The sequence below is a fragment of the Anomaloglossus baeobatrachus genome, chromosome 3, assembly GCF_048569485.1.
Source record: "Anomaloglossus baeobatrachus isolate aAnoBae1 chromosome 3, aAnoBae1.hap1, whole genome shotgun sequence".
Taxonomy (NCBI): Eukaryota; Metazoa; Chordata; class Amphibia; order Anura; family Aromobatidae; genus Anomaloglossus; species Anomaloglossus baeobatrachus.
This window is the reverse complement of record NC_134355.1, coordinates 576242013-576263194: the sequence shown is the minus strand read 5'-3', so window position 1 is coordinate 576263194 and position 21182 is coordinate 576242013. Positions and strand designations below refer to the sequence as shown.

At 51.3% G+C, this 21182-nt stretch overlaps 2 protein-coding genes across 3 annotated transcripts in view; one reads left to right on the top strand and one right to left on the bottom strand.

The window, feature by feature from the left end:
* The window catches only part of RNF168 (ring finger protein 168), a 222749-nt gene that overhangs the window by 46076 nt on the left and 155491 nt on the right, over positions 1-21182 (top strand). The window lies entirely within an intron of this gene.
* The window catches only part of GK5 (glycerol kinase 5), a 107472-nt gene that overhangs the window by 20314 nt on the left and 65976 nt on the right, over positions 1-21182 (bottom strand). For both annotated transcript variants that reach the window (XM_075340966.1, XM_075340967.1), the window contains exons 6-11: positions 19392-19467; positions 17438-17499; positions 7556-7629; positions 7409-7469; positions 2517-2643; positions 2303-2407 (exon numbers count right to left, since the gene is read on the bottom strand). In XM_075340966.1, coding sequence (XP_075197081.1) covers positions 2303-2407; positions 2517-2643; positions 7409-7469; positions 7556-7629; positions 17438-17499; positions 19392-19467 — 505 coding nt within the window. The remainder of the gene's footprint in view (positions 1-2302; positions 2408-2516; positions 2644-7408; positions 7470-7555; positions 7630-17437; positions 17500-19391; positions 19468-21182) is intronic.

Sequence of the window (21182 nt, the reverse complement as noted above, 5' to 3'; positions counted from 1 at the left end):
CCTCTAGAGAAGCAGAGATGGCTTTGAAAGCCCGCACTGCTGCAAAAGCTGGGGAGAACGAGGCCCCTGCCGCCTCATATACAGATTTGGCCAGAAGGACAACCTGGCGGACAGCAAAACCTTAAGTGAGGAGCCATCAGCCACTGATACAACGGTCCGGGCTGAGAGTCTAAACACCGGAGGGACCACCTTTGGTGAATGAGCCCACTCCTTGACCACCTCTGGTGGAAAGGGAAAACTGTCATCAGAACCACGCTTTGGGAAGCGTTTGACAGAGCAGACCCTGGGCTTGGTCACAGTGGCCTGAAAACTGGAGTGGTTAAGGAACACACTCCTTGTTCTCTTAGGCAAGGTAAACTGGTGCCTTTTTGCCAGAGTGGGTTGCTCCTCTGATACTGGCGGATTGAGGTCCAGTACAGAATTAATGTACAGTGGGATCCTTAGAGAGGTGCCGTCAGCCACTGATACAACTATCCGGGCTGAAAGTCTAGACACCGAAGGGACCACCCTTGGTGAATGAGCCCACTCCTTGACCACCTCTGGTGGAAGGGGGAAACAGTCATCAGAACCACGCTTTGGGAGCGTCTGTCAGGACAGACTCTGGGCTTGGTCACAGTGGGCTGAAAACTGGAGTGGTTAAGGGACACACTCTTTGTTCTCTTTAAGGTATACTGATGCCTTTCTGCCAGAGGGGGATGCTCCCCTGATACAGGCGGATTGAGGTCCAGTACAAATATAATGGACGCAATCAAATCATTAGCATCTGCATCACCTTCGGACAGATCAATGGTACATGAAGTAGCGTCCGAGCCCCTAGTGAAGACATCCTCCTCGTCCAGTGAGTCAGCTCGTGAATCAGAGCTGCGGGACGGGGAAGGACAGGGGAACCTGCATCTCCATTTTAGGAGGACGGGGTCTGAGACCAGATGAAGAGTCCTCTGTGAGCTTTGCTGAGCGAGCCGTAGCAGCAGAAGCGCCCTGAGAAGGGGGCTAATGCATGCTCAGCACCACCGGAGCTGGAGCAGCTGGAGGGACCACTGATGAGCCTCCAGGCTGAGGGACCACTGTGTTTATGTGCTCGGTACAGGCAGTACGAGTCTACATGCAGTGCATATTAAGAACAGCCTTGCAGCCTTGCTCTGATGTGAGACATGCTGCAGAAGTGGGGGCTCTGTCCAGAATGACCCCCAGCAGAGTATATAAACAGAGAATATAAGCAGCTGCACAACCGGAGGTTGTGGCTTGCCAGACCGTTTAACATACATTTCTGTGCCCTCCAGTCCCCCAGCCCAGGCCCCCATTTGTCACAATGTGGTATCTCTGTGCCTATGCAGACATTGAGAACGCTGAGAAAATGGCGACCGGAGCGAGGACAGGGGGCGGGGCCTACTCTGAGAGCGGGCAAATGAGGTATACAGGGGAGGGAATCTTTCCTCAGTGAGGAGTGTCCGTTCCCTGTGCTGAACAGCCGCTGGGCGGAGCCGCACTGTCCCTCTGCATGACTGACATGCAGGGGCAGTGAAACCGAAACTAGGCCTCAGGCGAAGCCGGGGCCTAGATTTAAACATGCGGCCAGCGTGCAGGCACCATCGGCGCGGTTCTCCAGTGAAAACTGGAGAACCGGCCGGAAATGTTAACACAGTCATATAACACACTCTCCCCAATAAATAAAGTACAAGGGACCCCTGGAAAGACCACTTTCTGTGGTAAAAACGTCTCAGTACTTAGCTTGTGAGACGCAGGTGCCAGGTCCCTGGGAGGTGAGCGCTCCGTCCGGCAGGATCCTGAAAGGGCTGCGGATGGAGACCGGTCTCCTGCAAAGCAGTGAGAACCGTGATGGCTCCCACTTCAAGCCAGAGCCCCAGGGGATGGTGAAGGAGCACGGCATGTGAAGGCTCCAGCCTTGTAAAATCAACCTTAACAGCACCGTCGACACAGTGGGGTGAGAAGGGACATGCCGGGAGTCCAGACTGGACCAGCTTTTCTTCCAAATCTTTGAAACCCAAAAATTCAAAAATCAGAGAATGCATGTGTGTGTGACCTCCTGAACACAAAGCATTGAAACTGGCTAGGACTGGCTACCAGGGGGTGTATATGCTAGGAGGGAGGAGCTACACGTTTGAGTGTAGTACTTTGTGTGTCCTCCGGAGGCAGAAGCTATACACCCATGGTCTGGGTCTCCCATAAGGAACGATGAAGAAATGACTTTATACTGTTTCACATATTTCTATAAATGTAAAGTGTTCCCCAGATGTAAGTCATTCGGGTTGATACCAATTCTGAAGACTTACTTAGCACTTACTCAGCTCTTGTGCCCACTTGATAGCGGTCCCCGTGTCGGAGGCATTACCCTCTGCTAAACACACCAGCTCATTGCCAATCTTCCATCCAATCAGAGGGTACAGACCTTACAGAAAAATATACAATTATCATCTTTTCCATAGAAGATTATTACTTTATTTCTTATCTCAGGTTATAGATTGCAACTTGTCCAGTCTTACTCAATGTCCCCATACCTGCTATAGAAGTGTGCAGATTAACCCCGGTGTTTATGGTCATAAATGTTCCAGTTCCCATCGTCAATTTTACGTCCCCCACATCGAAACAGCACTGACCAAACATAGCAGCCTGCTGGTCTGCGACCTGTAAAAATACAAAACTACGGTAGAAATAATTTAAAGGGGTCTTCCTTTTTCACAGAACCATTGTCCCTCCCAGCTCTGGTTTGTAATTTCATTTTAAAGCAAAGTTTTGGGGTTTTTTTTTAATGAAAAACAACTTTAGGCCATGTGCGCACTAAATATTGACTTTTCTCAAGGAAAATTCAGATCCTCCAAAATCGCAACGAAAGACGCATGCGGTTTTGCCGTGGTTTGGTGCGGATTTGCCGCGGTTTTTCGCAGGTTGCTCCCTGCGGATTTTTACCATTGTCTATGGGAAAAACCGCAGGTACCTGCGGAAAAGAAGTGACGTGCACATTAATTCCGCAGTGGAAATTCAGCGGGTAAATCCGCAGGTATAAAAAAAAACGCACTGTGCGCACAGCATTTTTTTTTATAGCCATAGGTTTTGCTGGGGAATGTCTGCAGAAACGTTAAGACAGATTTTCTGCAGCAAACCGCGGTAAAATCCGCAGCGTGTGTGCACAGCCTTAAAGAGGACCAACCACCAGGATTTTCCTATATACACTACAGCCAGTGCTATACTGGCATCATCATGCTGATTCTATACATACCTGTAGTTGTGAGATTGGATGTATACTCTCTAAGGCCCCCTTCACACGTCCGTGAAAAACACGCACGTGTGTTACGGGCCGTTTTTCGGGTCCGTGTCCCGTTTTTGTGTCCGTTTTTATGGTCCGTGTGGCACCTGTGTGAATTGCGTATGCTAGCCGTGTTTGTGTGCAGAACGTCCGTGTGTGCGTGTGGAATTAACGTGTATGTGTACGTGTAATGTCCGTGTGTAATGTCCGTGTGTGTGATGCACAATGTCGTTTATAAATGTCGGCTGACAGCACAGAGTTGCGCGATGAGAATGAACTCGGGTGAACTTCACCCGACTTCATCCTCATACCGCGGCTCTGTCTGTGTCGAGTACTGATTAGCGGTCACCTGTGAAGGATTCACCGGTGACCGCTAATCCCCCGATTGACTGAAGTGTCCCCCCCTCTCTCATACTCACCGATCCCCGATCACCGGCCCTGCACGGCATTCACACGGCTGCGGCGGCTTTTACTATTTTGAAAAAGCCGGCCGCTCATTAAACAATCTCCTATTCCCTGCTTTCCCCGCCCACCGGCGCCTATGATTGGTTACAGTGAGACACGCCCCCACGCTGAGTGACAGGTGTCACACTGCACCCAATCACAGCAGCCGGTGGGCGTGTCTATACGGTGCAGTAAAATAAATAAATAAATAATTAAAAAAAAACGGCGTGCGGTTCCCCCCAATTTAAAAGCCAGCCAGATAAAGCCATACGGCTGAAGGCTGGTATTCTCAGGATGGGGAGCTCCACGTTATGGGGAGCCCCCCACCCTAACAATATCAGTCAGCAGCCGCCCAGAATTGCCGCATACATTATATGCGACAGTTCTGGGGCTGTACCCGGCTCTTCCCGATTTGCCCTGGTGCCGTTGGCAAATCGGGGTAATAAGGAGTTATTGGCAGCCCATAGCTGCCAATAAGTCCTAGATTAATCATGTCAGGCGTCTATGAGACACCTTCCATGATTAATCTGTAAGTTACAGTAAAAAAACACACACACCCGAAAAAATCCTTTATTTGAAATAAAAAACACACACAAATTCCCTCATTACCAATTTATTAACCCCGACAAACCCTCCATGTCCGGCGTACTCCACGGACCTCCAGCGTCGCGTCCAGCTCTGCTGCATGGAGGTGACAGGAGCAGCAGAAGACACCGCCGCTCCGGTCACCTCCACACAGCAAATGAGATGAGTAGCGCGATCAGCTGCTGTCAGTCAGGTAACTCGCGGCCACCGCTGGATCCAGCGGTGGTGGCCGCGGGTAACCTCAGTGACAGCAGCTGATCGCGCTACTCATCTCATTTGCTGTGTGGAGGTGACCGGAGCGGCGGTGTCTTCTGCTGCTCCTGTCACCTCCATGCAGCAGCGCTGGATGCGACGCTGGAGGTCCGTGGAGTACGCCGGACATGGAGGGTTTGTCGGGGTTAATAAATTGGTAATGAGGGAATTTGTGTGTGTTTTTTATTTCAAATAAAGGATTTTTTCGGGTGTGTGTGTTTTTTTACTGTAACTTACAGATTAATCATGGAAGGTGTCTCATAGACGCCTGACATGATTAATCTAGGACTTATTGGCAGCTATGGGCTGCCAATAACTCCTTATTACCCCGATTTGCCAACGGCACCAGGGCAAATCGGGAAGAGCCGGGTACAGCCCCAGAACTGTCGCATATAATGTATGCGGCAATTCTGGGCGGCTGCTGACTGATATTGTTAGGGTGGGGGGCTCCCCATAACGTGGAGCTCCCCATCCTGAGAATACCAGCCTTCAGCCGTATGGCTTTATCTGGCTGGCTTTTAAATTGGGGGGAACCGCACGCCGTTTTTTTTTAATTATTTATTTATTTTACTGCACAGTATAGACACGCCCACCGGCTGCTGTGATTGGGTGCAGTGTGACACCTGTCACTCAGCGTGGGGGCGTGTCTCACTGTAACCAATCATAGGCGCCGGTGGGCGGGGAAAGCAGGGAATACGAGATTGTTTAATGGGCGGCCGGCTTTTTCAAAATAGTAAAAGCCGCCGCAGCAGTGTGAATGCCGTGCAGCGCTGCGCCGGAGATCGGGGAACGGTAAGTATGAGAGAGGGGGGGAAACTGACCGACAGACTGTGAGAGAGGGACAGACAGACAGAGAAACCGACAGAGAGACAGAGAGACTGACCGACGGACTCAGGGAGATTGACCGACATACACAGAAATAGAAAGAATAGCCGACATCACTAGAAATAAAAACACCAAACGGACACGGACTATAGGTAGATGCATACGTGTTTACTAACGTGTGTGCACATACCCATAGACTTTCATTGTGTCCACGTGTGCGTGCTCCGTGCAGATAACGGACATGCATCCGTGCCAAACGCAAACACATACGGATCACGGACACGCACACACGGACATAATGAAATAACGGACGTGTGACCACAATCATAGATTAACATTGGTGCACGTTTGGCCGTGTCTCCGGTATATACGGAAACGGACCAAACACGCACGTGTATCACGGACGTGTGAAGGGGGCCTCAAACACAGGCAAGTAAAGTTTGCGAAATGCACTGGTATTTCATGACAGGTGCAATGGAATATGTAATAGGTGGGTTGGGTTTTGCTAGTTATTCCCGCCCCAGTCTGCTACCTGTCCTTCCTCCCCTGTAATAACAGAGACAGGGGAGGAAGGACAGGCAGGCACTCAGGGGCGGGAATAACTAGCAAAAGCCAACCCACCCATTACATATTCTGATGCAAGTATCATCAAATAACAGTGCACTTCAAAAACTTTACTTGCCTGTATTTCAGAAAGTACCGTATTTTTCGCTTTATAAGACGCACTTTTCCTCCCCAAATTTTGGGAGGAAAATGGGGGGTGCGTCTTATAAAGCGGTACCGGGGGGGGGGGGTCCTGTCTGAGGCAATCTGGCGGCCGGGTGCCTGTGGCTGCATGCAAGCGGCCGGGTACCTGTACTTGCGTGCAGCGGCAGCCCGGTACCCGTGGCTGTGTGCGGGCGGCAGCGGGTGCTGTGTGGGGTCAGCAGCCGGGTACCTGTGCTTGCATGCGGTGGCAGACGGGTACCCATGGCTGCCACCGCACGCAAGCACAGGTACCCGGCGGCTTGTACGCAGGGTGGGCGGGCAGCCTGCTGGCTGCCACTCTGTGCATGCGGGGCGGGCGGCTGTGCAGCTTACCAGTTGTCCGCGGTCCCACTTTCAAATGATGGCGCCGGTGGAGCTCTTGGATGAGAGCTCCATCTGCGCACGCGCTGCTCCGGGAGTCAGCGCATGCGCAGGTGGAGCCCTTGGATGAGAGCTCCATCTGCACATGCGTCGCTCCGGGCGCCATTACTTGAATCGGGACCGCGGACACACTCCACCACTGAGCAGTCCCTGCCGCTGCCACCACTGAGCAGTCGCCGCCGCTCCCACCACTGAGCCGTCTCCGCCACTCCCACCACTGAGCCGTCGCCGCCACTCCCACCACTGAGCCGTCGCCGCCACTCCCACCACTGAACCGGGACTGCGGACACACTCCACCACTGAGCAGTCCCTGCCACCACTGAGCAGTCGCCGCCGCCGCTGCCACCACTGAACCGGGACCGCGGACACTCACTGCACCGGCCTGCTGCACGGCTCACCCGCCACGGCTGCTGCCGCCACCACGGACCCTGCCACCGCGGACGCCACCGCGCCTGCAACCACGGACGCCACGGCACCTGCAACCACGGACCCCGCTGCCACTGACCTGCCGCGCCTGCCAGCACAACCTGTGCCTCCTGTGACGTGCCTCCTGTGACCCCGCTTCACCACCACTGCTGCCCCCCTCCGGTAAGAGAACACCGGAGTATAAGACGGACCCCATTTTTCTTTTTTTTTACCTTTTTTTATGTCTAAGTTTGGGGTGCGTCTTATATTCCGGTGCGTCTTATAAAGCGAAAAATACGGTATATACCCAATCTCACAAGTAGAGGTATGAATAGAATCAGCATCATGGCACCAGTATAGCACTGGCTTTAGTTTATAAATGAAAATCCTAGTGGTTGGTCCTCTAAGTGATGATAAATGTGAGTGGTAAAGTTATCCATCCACAGGAACATGGTTTTATCTCTTGGAATTTGTTGCTTTTGTGTCAATACGTTTGGGTTCCCTCACCAATGCACGAATTGGTATTGGAGCTCCGAAAATGCTGGGATCTACTTCTCCAAAGTTGTGACTAAAGAGGTGAGAAAAGAGAGTTAGGGCCATACTTCATATACACAATGGAGGAGGAGTAACTGGAGGAAACCTGAGGAACCCTACCTGGTATTCTCCACAGGAGGAAATATAGACAGAGGAATAGAAAGCAGCGAGCACAGGAACGAGCTCCAGCTCATCTAGAACAGAAAACAGAGAAATATTGCAGCACCATCTTATCAGTCTGATAAATTGTGTCTAACGTCCAGGATGATCCTACTGGAGGCAAAAAAACCCAAAACAAATTCCTTTTATGTGCCCAAAGCGCAGACTGAACAATACTGGTATATAGCACGTTCTCCAGGCATAAGGTGTAGGTTGTGTACACAACGCAGTGTACGTCAGAAGAGGTCTCTATCATTGGCGAGTATGATTAGTCGGGGCTTACATCCACATTATGGGGTCTGCTATCCATATTGGAAAAAATAATGGATTCAATGCTAAGGACGGATCTGCCACACAATGTGCACTATGGCCTCCAGACTGACCCCGCTCACCTATGTTGTTAATCGGGTTTCTGTTTTGGGTGTATTTCATGGAATGGCAGAATTTGTGACAAATTTGTGACAGATTTTGTAACAAAATGACAGAAAAAAAAAAATAAAATAATACTCCCTGCATTTTTTTTTTGTCTGTCAAATTGGCTAAAATCTCACTGGAACCCAACAGAATCCATTGGGTTAATAGCGCCAGAACGGTGAAAGCTGCGCCCTTGATGCTACAGATCTGGCAGTCAACATTCCCAATGAACTCTTAACAAATGTACGAGACCGCCTGAGGAAAGAAGGATAACCAATGTGGCTGCACTTCATGTGACCACTTTTCCAAAAAAAGACGTCACAAAAATGCAAGTATCTGTGTGTGCACACAAAATAATTGCCAATCAATGGCTGCTGATATAGCATATGGTTTATGTACATGGGTATTTCAATTTCCGTCATGAATGGCTGATGTGGTACAATGACTTACAGCATTACGGAAAAAGATGAGTGTTATGTGCTACAATGTTTTCATTCCCATTTACTCTTAAAAGGGAACCTATCACCAGATTTGCCCCTATAAGCCACGGACACCACTAGCGGGCTCTTATATACAGCATTCTTTTATATAAGGGTCCAGGCTACTCTGTACAACGTAAAAGACACTTTTATAATACTCACCTAAGGGGCGGTCCAGTCCGATGGGTGTCGCTGTGCTATGGTCTGGTGCCTCCTCCCTGTGTCGATTGCCGTCCTTCTTAGGTCAGTGTGCATCACACGTCCTACGTCATCCACACTGGCCAGCATTGAGGTCCTGCACAGGCGCACTTTGATCTGTCCTGCTGCGGGCAGATCAGAGTACTGTAGTGCGCATGTGCAGGCGGTCTTTAACCTTTCCTCGTGCCTGTGTGTTACAGTACTTTGCTCAGGGCAGATCAAAGTGTCCCTGCGCAGGACCGCAATGCCGTCCTGTGTGGATGATGTAGCACACATCATCCATACTGGGCGTACGAAGATTGCAGCAGAGAGGAGGCGCCCGACCGGAGAGCAGCGACACCCATCGGACCAGACCGCCCCTCAAGTGAGTATTTTAAAAGTGATTTTTATGTTATACAGAGCTGCCTGGGCTCTTATATACAATGTCCTAGAATGATGTTGTCACGAACCACCGGGGGGGTCACTCAGAAATCCCCCGCGCTGGCTACCAGTACGTCACAATCGGGGGGTAACAAGTGGGGGTCACCCCTCCTTTATACCTCCCGACCGACAGACAGAGCACGTGACGCGCTCTCTAGCGCCCCTCTTATAGTCAGGCCAATTATGGAATTGCCCGACCATAAGCAAGGAGGCCGCTATACTACTTATGCCGATTATTGAAGGGTCCCCGGTGAGAGTAAGGTATATATTCCCCCGACCTCCGCGGGCGGAATATATAAAATCCCCCGAATCTCACTGGCCTCCCCACAATAATCCTTGGCACAATTCGCTGCCACCAACCGCTTCACGGTAACTATTAGCCGAACACACAGACGTGGGATTCAAGATCGAGATAACAGAACAGCCCAAGATTAATTATATAATTTAATCAGCCTAAAGCACACTAGAACTACAATATATACAATAGGGAATCTACAGAATATACATATGTCAGAGTACAGTTACAGATAAAGCATGGGTTACAAACAGGTATACAATTACATCAGTTACCTTGTGTGTCTGGCCACAGGGGGGCGCTGTAGACCAGGTTTCTAGGATTCTTCCCACAGATGTTTCCCAACCAGGCCCCCGAGCAGAAGAACACTGGAAAATGGCCGAAGTAGGGTTATCAACCTGGCCAAATCCAGGTCCCCTCCTACCTTAGTGACCTCACAGGGAAGCACTGCCACTCCCCCTGCATGGATCAGAATTATCCAGCAAAGGGGATATTGGCCATAACTTTGCCTGGGAGCGTCGTAGGCAGACGCCAATGCTCTCATTGTGACAGTTATGAATTTAGCTACAGAACGAGGGGACTCATGACCTGTCTACGAGTTCCCATATGGCTGATATCACGCCTGGGGTATTTCCCAAGCTCCCCCTTCCATAAAAAAGGTGTGCCAGCATCGTCCGCCTGCGCAAACACCATTTTTATGGTTGCCATATTTATCGGAAATATGGCTTGCGAGATATGAACCATTTTTTACTGGAGTCGTTCTGTCTGGCTACTTCCAAGCCTTGCTAATGAGATACAACTCTTGTTACAGGGTGACGGCAGGGAGTCATCCTGGGTCCATTGTCCTCACATCATCTCATCTCCATATCAGAGGAGATGGCTGTTGGAGGTGTAAGTGGGATGTGACACCTTCACAGATGCTGGACATTTGAGAACAAGAAGGGAGGGGGGGGGCACTGCCAGGGAGTGATGAGAGCAATTATGACTTCTAGTCATAATTCCTCTGCATATCCCAGGATTTACCTCACACCTCCCCCCTTTTGAGGGCGCTAGGGGGCAGCACACTCCGGTGTTCCCCCGTGCGCCCGTCCGCGACCTCTCCTTGTCGGGACAGCCCGTCTGCGTTACCGTGGTCACGGCCCCTTTTGTGGCGAATGGTGAAGTCGTATTGCTGGAGCGCAAGGCTCCATCGCAACAATCGCCCATTCGTCCCAGAGACGGTGTGCAACCAGCTGAGGGGATTGTGGTCCGTCTCCACGATGAAGTGGCGCCCGTATAGATAGGGTTGCAGACGCTGCAGGGCCCACACTATGGCCAGGCACTCCTTCTCCATTGTAGAATAGGCCACTTCCCTTGGTAACAGCTTCCTGCTCAGGTACAAGACTGGGTGCTCTTGGCTCGCAGAGTCCACCTGGCTGAGCACCGCACCGAGGCCGAAGTCACTGGCGTCGGTCTGTACTACAAACGGCCGCGTGAAGTCGGCTGCCTGTAGCACGGGCGGGCTGGACAGGGCGTCCTTTAGGGCCCGGAAGGCTGTCTCGCAGTCCACTGTCCAATCGACTGCAGAGGGCAGCTTCTTCTTGGTGAGGTCCGTCAAGGGCTTTGCCAGGCTACTATAGCATGGAACAAACCTCCTATAGTACCCAGCGGTCCCCAAGAAGGACATCACCTGCTTCTTGGTCCTGGGGGTGGGCCAGGATGCGATGGCCTCCACTTTCTCAGGCTCGGGCTTCAGCGTTCCCCCACCTACCCGGTGACCGAGGTACTGGACCTCGCTCATGGCCAGCTGACACTTTCCCGGCTTGATGGTCAAACCTGCCCGGTGGATCCGCCTGAGCACCTGTGCTAGATGCTCTAGGTGGTCCTCCCAGGTGGGACTGAAGACGGCAATGTCATCCAGGTACGCGGCCGCGTACCCTTCAAGTCCCTTGAGCAGGGTGTTGACCATCCGCTGGAAAGTGGCAGGGGCATTCCTCATCCCGAATGGCATCACCGTGGACTCGTACAGTCCAAATGGGGTAATAAAGGCAGAGCGTTCCCTGGCCTTGCGAGTCAGGGGGATCTGCCAATATCCCCGGCTCAGATCCATGATGGTCAGGTACTGAGCCCCGGCCAACTGATCGAGCAGGTCATCGATGCGTGGCATTGGGTACGCATCGGCGACCGTGACAGCATTGAGCCCCCTGTAGTCCACGCAGAACCGAGTGGTTCGGTCCTTCTTAGGGACGAGGACTACAGGCGAGGCCCAAGCGCTGTTGGATGCCTGGATCACCCCCAGCTTCAGCATCTCGTCAATCTCCTGGCGCATGTGTTGCTGCACCTCCAGGGAGACCCGATATGCTGAACGCCGGATCGGGGGATGATCCCCAGTGTCCACGTGATGGACAGCCAAGTCAGTCCTTCCGGGCTGGTTGGTAAACAACCCCCGGAAGGGGAGGAGGGTGGCCCACAGCTGGGACCGTTGGTCCTCCAAGAGCTGGTGGCCAACCTCCACATCCTCAATGGATCCGCCTGCCCTAACCTGGGCTAGCATATCCAAGAGGGTTTCCGCTTCTCCCTCCTCGGGCAGGTTGCACACGGGGAGCGCACATGCCTCCCGCTCATGATGTGCCTTCATCATGTTCACATGGAAGGGCTTTCGCCTTCCACGGGCGGGGTCCAGGGTGACCAGGTACGTTACAGGGTTGAGCTGCTGGTACACGAGGTATGGGCCTTCCCAGGCTGCCTGAAGCTTGTCCTGTGGTACGGGGACCAGTACCCACACCTTTTGACCCACTTGGTAGGTCCTCTCACAAGCGTTCTGGTCGTACCAACGCTTCTGATCGGCCTGGGCTTGAGCCATATTGTCGTGTACCAGTTGCGTCAAGGCCTGCATTTTGTCCCGGAAGCGCATGACATACTCGATGACCGACACTCCAGGGGTGGCCAAATCCCCTTCCCAAGCCTCTTTCACCAGAGCCAGGGGGCCCCGCACACGTCGCCCGTACAGGAGCTCAAACGGTGAGAATCCTGTTGAGGCCTGTGGAACCTCCCGGTAAGCAAATAACAGGTGTGGGAGATACCGCTCCCAGTCACGCCCATGGGAGTCGACCAACATCTTAAGCATCTGCTTTAAGGTGCCATTGAACCGCTCGCACAGGCCATTAGTCTGTGGATGGTACGGGCTGGCCACCAGATGTCGCACCTGGACTTGCTTACAGAGGGTCTCCATCAGCTGGGACATGAATTGGGTCCCCCGGTCAGTGAGCATTTCCTGGGGAAAACCCACTCGGGAGAAAATCTCCAGCAATGCGGTGGCCACCTTGTCAGCCCGAATGGACGACAAGGCCACTGCTTCTGGGTACCGGGTGGCATAGTCAACTACCGTCAGTATGAAGCGTTTCCCGGAGCTGCTGGGGATGGCCAGCGGGCCGACCAGATCCACAGCCACCCTCCTGAAAGGCTCATCGATGATTGGCAGAGATACTAGTGGGGCTTTGGGGTGTGGCCCCGCCTTCCCCACTCTCTGACAGGTTTCACACGAACGGCAGTAGGCAGCCACATCGGCCCCCATTTTTGGCCAGTAGAAATGCTGGTTTAACCTGGCCTTGGTCTTAGCGATCCCTAGGTGTCCGGCCATCGGAATCTCATGTGCGATCCGCAACAACTCCGTCCGGAACGGATAGGGTACCACCAACTGTCGGTCCCTGGGCCACGCCTCCGGTGAACCCTGCTGGACCGTGGCCCGGTACAGCCGTCCTTGGTCCCAGACCACTCGCTCCGGGTCCGAGTCCGAGGGAGGCTGTGCCGCCTGCTCCTTTAGAGCTTTCAGGCTGTCGTCAGCTTCTAACGCTGCCTGAAACCCCTGACCAGATGTGGCCAGAATCGACGAGACTGTCACATCTTCGGTCAGTACCCCGGGACCTGTGTCCTGGCCTCCACCTGACTCGGCTGCCACTTGGTCAGAAGGGGAAGAGCTATCGGACCTCCGGGAGGCCCCTTGGCTTCCAGCACTCCCACTGCGGGTGACAGCGGCCACAGCCGCTGCGACCGTGGGTCGTGCCTGCTCCTCCTCCGTTCCTGACCAAGTCGCCGGTTCAGGCAGACCTACCTGGCTTCCTGACACCCCGGTTGTGGGGGAACCCTGCACCGAGATCTTACCTGGGAGCACTTCCGCTCCTGGACCGGCCCCAATCTCACCTGCCTGTTCCCCCTCTGCAGCAACAGAACCCCGCTGTGAAATCTCTGGGGACCCCACATTTGCTGTGGTAGCCCCCACCCCACACACTGGTCCTCCCCCTGCAGCACCCTGCTCTCTGCTTATCCCTGCAGAGGGCAACAGATCCCAGCTCACTGGCTGCTTACTTGTAGAGGCATGGTCACACCTTTCTCTGACCCCCTCCCCTGTCACAGCTGCAGCTGAGTGTGTGTCTATGGTGTCTATGCAAGCAGAAATATCAGAGTTCACTCCCTCCTCCCTTACATCATTCATAGATAACACATTAACATTGTCCGGAGGCACGTCAGCACTGGCTGAAGGTTCAGCCTTTGGGGCGGGGCCAAACTGGGAGGTTATTTGCCCCAAATCTGTCCCAAGTAGCACGTTTGCAGGGATCCGATCAGTTACCCCCACCTCCCTCACCCCTCGCCCTGCGCCCCAGTCCACATAAATGTCAGCAACAGGCAGCGCCGGGTCAATGCCTCCAATCCCGGAGACAGCGAGGGTTTTTCCAGGGATCAAGTCTTGGGGGGACACCATCTCAGGCCGCACCAGAGTCACCTCCGAGGCGCTGTCTCGCAGTCCTATGGTCACAGACTGGCCGACGGTGACAGGTTGGAAGCTGTCCAGGGACCTACCACCACCCCCACCCACACAATACACCTTGGGCGGCCCTTGGGACGGGGACGGAGCCGGGGCCTTGGGACGCTGAGGGCACATGGCCTTGAAGTGTCCAGGTAGGTTGCACTGGTGGCACCGTCTGGGTTCCGCCACGGGCCTGGAGAGGGGAGTTGAGGGGGACACCCCCTGCAGTCTAGGGGCAGGTGGGGCAGTCGCAGAATTCATCTTACCCCCTCTCCAGGTGCTGCTGGTGGCCGCTCTCCTGGCCTCAGGGGCCCGGTTGTTGGTGTAGTCATCGGCAAGGGCAGCTGTAGCCGTGGACCCCTTTGGCTTCTGGTCTCGGATGAACTGGCGGAGATCCTCAGGGCAGTTCCACAAGAGTTGCTCCGTGATGAACAAGTCCAGGATCTCCGGTCCGGTGGAAAGCTGCAGGCCTTGGGTCCAGTGGTCGGCAGCTCGGGCAAGTGCCCGCCTGTGGTCAGCCCAGGAGTCCTTTGGTCCCTTCTGTAGGCTCCGGAACTTCTTGCGGTAGGACTCTGGAGTGAGGTTGTACTGTTGGATCAGGGCCCGCTTGATGGTGTCGTAGCCCTGATCTGCCTCAGCAGGCAAGTCCCCAAGGACATCCAGGGCCTTACCCCTTAAACGGGGGGTCAGGTATTTGGCCCACTGGTCCTTGTCCAGATGGTGCTGCAAGCAAGTCCGTTCAAAAGCAGTCAAGAAAGAGTCCAAGTCTCCATCCTTCTCCAGCACTGGGAAGTCCTCAACACGGACCTTTGGAAGTTTGGTGTCTTGAAGGTCACGTGTGGCTGATGAGGGCCGGAGCTGAGCTAGCTGCAGCTGGTAGTCACGCTCTGCCTGTCGCTCTCGCTCTTCACGCGCTGCTTGCCGCTCCGCAGCCTCACGCACTGCTTGCCGCTCCGCAGCCTCAGCATCACGCGCTGCCTGCCGCTCTGCCCTGTGCTCTGCCAGGAGTCCCTTGTAGCCCTCCTGGTCTCCAGCCTGGAGAAGGGCCATAGCCATTTGAAGAAGGCTATCCGAGCCTCCCAGGCTCGGTGGAATGGCACGTGGTGATCTGCGGCCCGCTGCGGAGCCTGGTGATTCACTGTCCATTGCAGAGCGGAGGGCTGGCATCTGGCTCGTTGAGGACCCTTGGGTGAGCTGCTCCTCCTCTTGTCCAGCAGTGCCCGGTTGTGCAATGTCCTCTGCGGAGCTGTTTTCTGGCGTCGAGCTCCTGGAGGACTCGTGGGCAACCTCCTCATTATATAAGGGCTCACTGGTGGCGGCTGCAGCTTATAGTGAACAAATCTTTAACCTTTAAAGGGAACCTGTCAGCAGAAATTTCGCCCAAAACCCAAAAGATTCCCCCTCTGCAGCTCCTGGGCTGCATTCTAGAAAGGTCCCTGTTATTATTGTGCCCCCTGTGAGACCAAAATAAAGACGTTATAAAGTGGTACCTTTTTGTATTCAGATACTATAAATGTGACACGGGGGCGGGCTTTCTGCCGTCCGTTATTCTGCCTCCTGGTCCTGTATGCCGCCCCCATCGCTCCTTTCCATAGCTGATGCACCGCCCACTGCTCCAGCCATCCCCGCGCATGCCCAGTGCCAGTCTCACGGGACGGAGTAGTGTGACCGCTGGTGACGTGTGCGCAGGCAAGTGATTATGGGCGGGGCTGTGATTGTTATCAGCAAGTACCCGCCCATAATCTCGTGAGCGTGCAAACCTCACCAGCGGTCACACTGTGCTCAGGGTAGATGCTAGACTGTATGGGCTGCTTCCAGGGATGACGTCCCTTTTGTCGCGTGATAGTATTTTGAACACACCCCTATCACGTGACAAAAGGGACGTCATCCCTGGAAGCAGCCCATACAGTCTAGCACTACCCTGAGCACAGTCTGACCGCTGGTGAGGTTTGCGCGCTCACGAGATTATGGGCGGGTACTTGCTGATAACAATCACAGCCCCACCCATAATCACTTGCCTGCGCACATGTCACCAGCGGTCACACTGCTCAGTCCCGTGAGACTGGCACTGGGCATGCGCGGGGATGGTTGGAGCAGTGGGCGGTGCATCAGCTATGGAAAGGAGTGATGGGGGCGGCATACAGGACCAGGAGGCAGCATAACGGACGCCAGAGAGCCCGCCCCCGTGTCACATTTACAGTATCTGAATACAAAAAGGTACCACTTTATAAAGTCTTTATTTTGGTCTCACATGGGGCACAATAATAACAGGGACCTTTCTAGAATGCAGCCCAGGAGCTGACGAGGGGGAATCTTTTTGGTTTTGGGCGAAATTTCTGCTGACAGGTTCCCTTTAAGGTTCCTAACCCTCTAAGTCTTTATCCTCCATGACTTCCAGAAGAGGCAGCACAGAGGTCACTGGTGTGGGCAGCAGTCAGTCTTTCAGCACACGCTGGAATTATCCACACAGTAATTACGTATGGCAACTAGATTCCAGCATTTACTTTTCAGAGGTCCTTTAATAAATCAAAGCAGTGACCCGATTGCCATGGACAACTTTCCTTTGTGCCAGTTTCTATATATCTCCCACATTTCCTAAACATTGCAAAGTGAGCTCTTCAGCCATGTTGTGTGTCTGTACAGGAAGATGGGATGGTGGAAGTAAGGTGATACCGGATGTTGTACAAACACTTGCTCAGTCGATATGGTACAAAGTCGTTCACCAATATGTACAACCACAACGCCTTTCAGAGGTGGCCCTACTGCATCAGGTGATTCATACATTTTGATTTAAGTGGGCTTTTGTTGAGCACTAACCATGTCCCCCTACAACAGTCAAACAGCATTTTCATGTGTCACCTATTGAAGCAGTAGGCTTGGTTCTGAAATGCTTTGTGGTTGTACATTTCACTAAACAAATTTGTATTTTATCGATTTAGCAAGTGTGTCCATACAGAACCTGGTACCGCCTGACAGCCACCATCTCGTCTTCCAATTCAACCTGATGGTATTTGTACTGAGGAAGCGGTCCATATAAAAACTACTGGATGCGCTTATAGCAGTTTTGGGATGGAGCCGGCAGCTGAAGCTGTCCAAATTATCAGAGCAAGTCAAGATCGTTATAGACTCCGCACAACTACACCAGGTTAGTGCATCACTGTGACCTGCAACCCCCACATAGCTCCAGGCGGTGCCCTATGTGCTAGCGCGTCTGTTTCTTTCACGTAATACATCCATGTTTTGTGGTTACTTACCAGGTAAGGATCAAAAACTCCAGTGCCACTGGCATTTGAGAAGTCTGTTGCATGTACAGAGCCTGAAATAGAAGAAAAGCGCATTTCACCACAAACCGTTTTGGCCTTTAGGACTCCGTCCCCTTTTAGGACTATGACCGTTGGGTGAGGCCTTGTGTTTTCTGGAGAAAAAGGCACTATCTTTATTGTAGACACAAATTTGTAAGCTATAAAGTTACGAAAGTAACAGAAAAATAGGCTTAATAATATGATCAGACGCTCAATAGATCAGTCCAAATATCACAGAACTAGAGAAAATGGCAGAATGCTCTAAAATTTAACTTTTATATAAATCTGCATAAAAACAATGTAATAACACAATGAATAGCATGGCTTTTTTTTGTAAAATTGTACTTTTTGTGCCCGTCTTTGCAAGGCTCACTCATCTATAGCAGACACAAAACGTCACCTCACCAGAGGTTTCTTTAATAGTATTGGCTTAAAAGGGTCTGTAAGCAGCATCAAGACAGAGACCCTGATTCTAGTGGCGTCACTTACTGGGCTACTTGCTGTAGTTTTGATTAAATTACATCTTTCTGCTGCAGATTTACCAGCTTTCTGAATGCTGAGCTCCGTATAACCCTGTGCCCACTGCTGATTGGCAGCTTTCTGTGTACACTGTGCATAGGCAGAAAACTGCCAATCATTCGTGGGGGAGAGATTATACAAAGATCATGAATATGAACAACTACATTACAGCAAGTTCACTAGGCCTCTAGTGGTAATCTCCTGTGTGTTTATTTAAACCACAGCAAGCAGACCAATAAGTGACACATCGCTGAAATCAGGGTCTCTGGCTCTAAATTAAACTACTCACAGGTTAAATAGCAAAAACCTGGTTACAGATTACATTTAAAGGGGAATGTATCATCAAAAAATGTTTTTGTGGGGGGTAAACTTTTTTTTTTTTCAATTAACTTTCCGACATCACTTTCTATATTTTAAAATAATCCAGCAATCTTGCAGCTTTCACTTTGGACATTGATCCTCTCAATTACTGAAACGTCCAATTTTACAAAGATGACTTTCAAGCAGTCATTACATTATCGTGACAGGCAGGATTATGAGGATATAAGCAACACCTATATAACATACAAGAGAACTTGGCACACCAAAATTGAATATGACAAGTTAATTATACAGACAGCAAAAAAACAAACAGTAAAATGTAACGTTTCGACCCCTATATTTGGGTCTTCATCAGCCACAATAGATTCTTGTGTAGGGATATGCCTTTAAGATGATGATACTGTCACAATAACCGTGAGATCTATAGATAAATCAGATTGATGGCCTGTATAAATGTGATGGTATAGTAGAGCGTCTTACACGCAGGAAGGCCCCCTCCTGTGCCAGGTTCTCTTGTATCTAATGACGGGTTTGAACCTTTCTTGAGCACCCAGAATTCTAAGTGTGCCATAAACCTTATTTTACCTATATAACAGAGAGATAACACAGGACCCACCATTCACAGCAACCATCTAATCCCACTGGTTTATAGGTTTAAGGGGGTTTTCCACGAGACCAATAGTGAGGACCTATACTTGTGATAGATCAGCAATATCAGACCATAGGGGGCTGACACTCTACATCACCAGTGATTAGCCGGTGACAGCACATGGATGTAGGCAGTATAGGGGGCAGAACGCTCCCTCTGTTACACTCTTTGCGGCTCAGAGTACTGCAGATCAGTTCTTGCACTTTTGCATTATAGCCGATCTGCAGTACCCCTTAGAAATGGTGACCAGTATCAGGTAGTGGAAAACCCCTTCAATAATTCATAAAATGCGATTGAAATCTTAGCAGTAGTTGTGTAAAAAAAGCTTTTAAACAAGTTACTATTGTAAAGAGACTATTTGGTGTTTCGGTCACCACAGGTTGAGCCCCACATACGTTAGATTTAGACAGCACTTACCATTAGTTAGTTTATACAGGAGCCATGTGTCAATGGTACCAAAACAACAATTGTCCTCTTCTGCTGCTTGGCGAACCTAAAAGAAGTTGAAAGAAGACACAAATCAATTAAACAGTGCTAAACCGCAACAAAAAATAATCTCACCATTATATTATACAAGCAGCCACCACTAGGGGGAGCACATCGCATAGAGAATTATACATCTCTCACTGACCTCATCAATCAAGTATACAGCAGGGCTCTAAACCCCCCCTAGTGGAGATCAAAGACAATAAATCCACTGAATAGTAGAGGTCGTGATGGTGAGGGGTATATTATATATATACCACATACACACATACGTCCTGCGGCGTGGCATGGAGGTGATCAGCCTGTGGCCCTGCTGAGGTGTTATGGAAGCCCATGTTGCTTTGATAGCAGCCTTCAGCTCGTCTGCATTGTTGGGTTTGGTGTCTCTCATCTTCCTTTTGACAATACCCCGTAGACTATCTATGGGGTTTAGGTCAGGCGAGTTTGCTGGCCAATCAAGCACAGTGATACTGATGTTAGTAAACCAGGTATTGTTACTTTTGGCAGTGTGGACAGGTGCCAAGTTCTGCTGGAAAATGAAATTTCCATCTGCAAAAAGCTTGTCGGCAGAGGGAAACATGAAGTGCTCTAAAATTTCCTGGTAGACGGCTGCGCTGACTTTGGTCTTGATAAAACACAGTGGACCTACACCAGCAGATGACATGGCCACCCAAACCATCACTGATTGTGGAAACTTCACACTAGACCTCAAGCAGCTTGGATTGTGGCCTCTCCAATCTTCCTCCAGACTCTGAGACATTGAATTTCAAATAAATAACACCTTGAACCACTGAGCAACAGTCCGGTTCTTTTTCTCCTTGGCCCAGGTAAGACACTTCTGGCGTTGTCTATTGGTCATGAGTGGCTTGACACAAGGAATGCGAGTTATGGCCCATGTCCTGGATACATCTGTGTGTGGTGGATCTTGAAGCACTGACTCCAGCAGCAGTCCACTCCTTGTGAATCTCCCACCAAAGTTTTGAATGGCCTTTTTTTTAATCCAATGAAGGCTGCGGTTAGCCTGGTTGCTTGTGCACCTTTTTCTACCACACTTTTTCCTTCCACTCAACTTTCCATTAACCCCTTAACGACCGCGGGCAGTAAAATTACGTCCTAAATGTCATAATGTTACTGCCCGCGGTCCTCCGGCGGCAGCATGCCGCGATCGGCGCACATCTCAGCTGATTTTCACAGCTGAGATGTGTGCCTGCTAGGCACGAGCAGAATCATTATCTGCTCGTGCCGATTAACCCCTTATATGGCGCTGTCAATACGTGACAGCGCCATTATAAGCGCGATTGTGGTAATGTTTTACTTACCGCCCGATACCAGAAGTCACGTGACGCGATCACGTGACTCCCGATAGTGGTCATGGTAGCACAGGGTCATGTGATGACTCCTGTACTACACCTGACTTGGTTTCACTTTCGCTGTGCCAGCGGCACAGCAAAAGAGAAAGAGCGTATCTGCTGTTTACAGCCTTGTAGCTGTGATCAGCAGATACTGCAGAGCGATCGGAATGCTGATCGCAATAGCCCCCTAAGGGGACTAGTAAAATAAAAAAAAAAAAAGGTTAAAAAATTAAAAAAAAAAAAAAAAACCTAAAAGTTCAAATCACCCCCCATTCGCCCCATTGAAAATTAAAGGGTTAAAAAAATAAAAAATATACACACATTTGGTATCGCTGCGTTCAGTTTTTGGCAGCAAAAAAATTCCAAACAC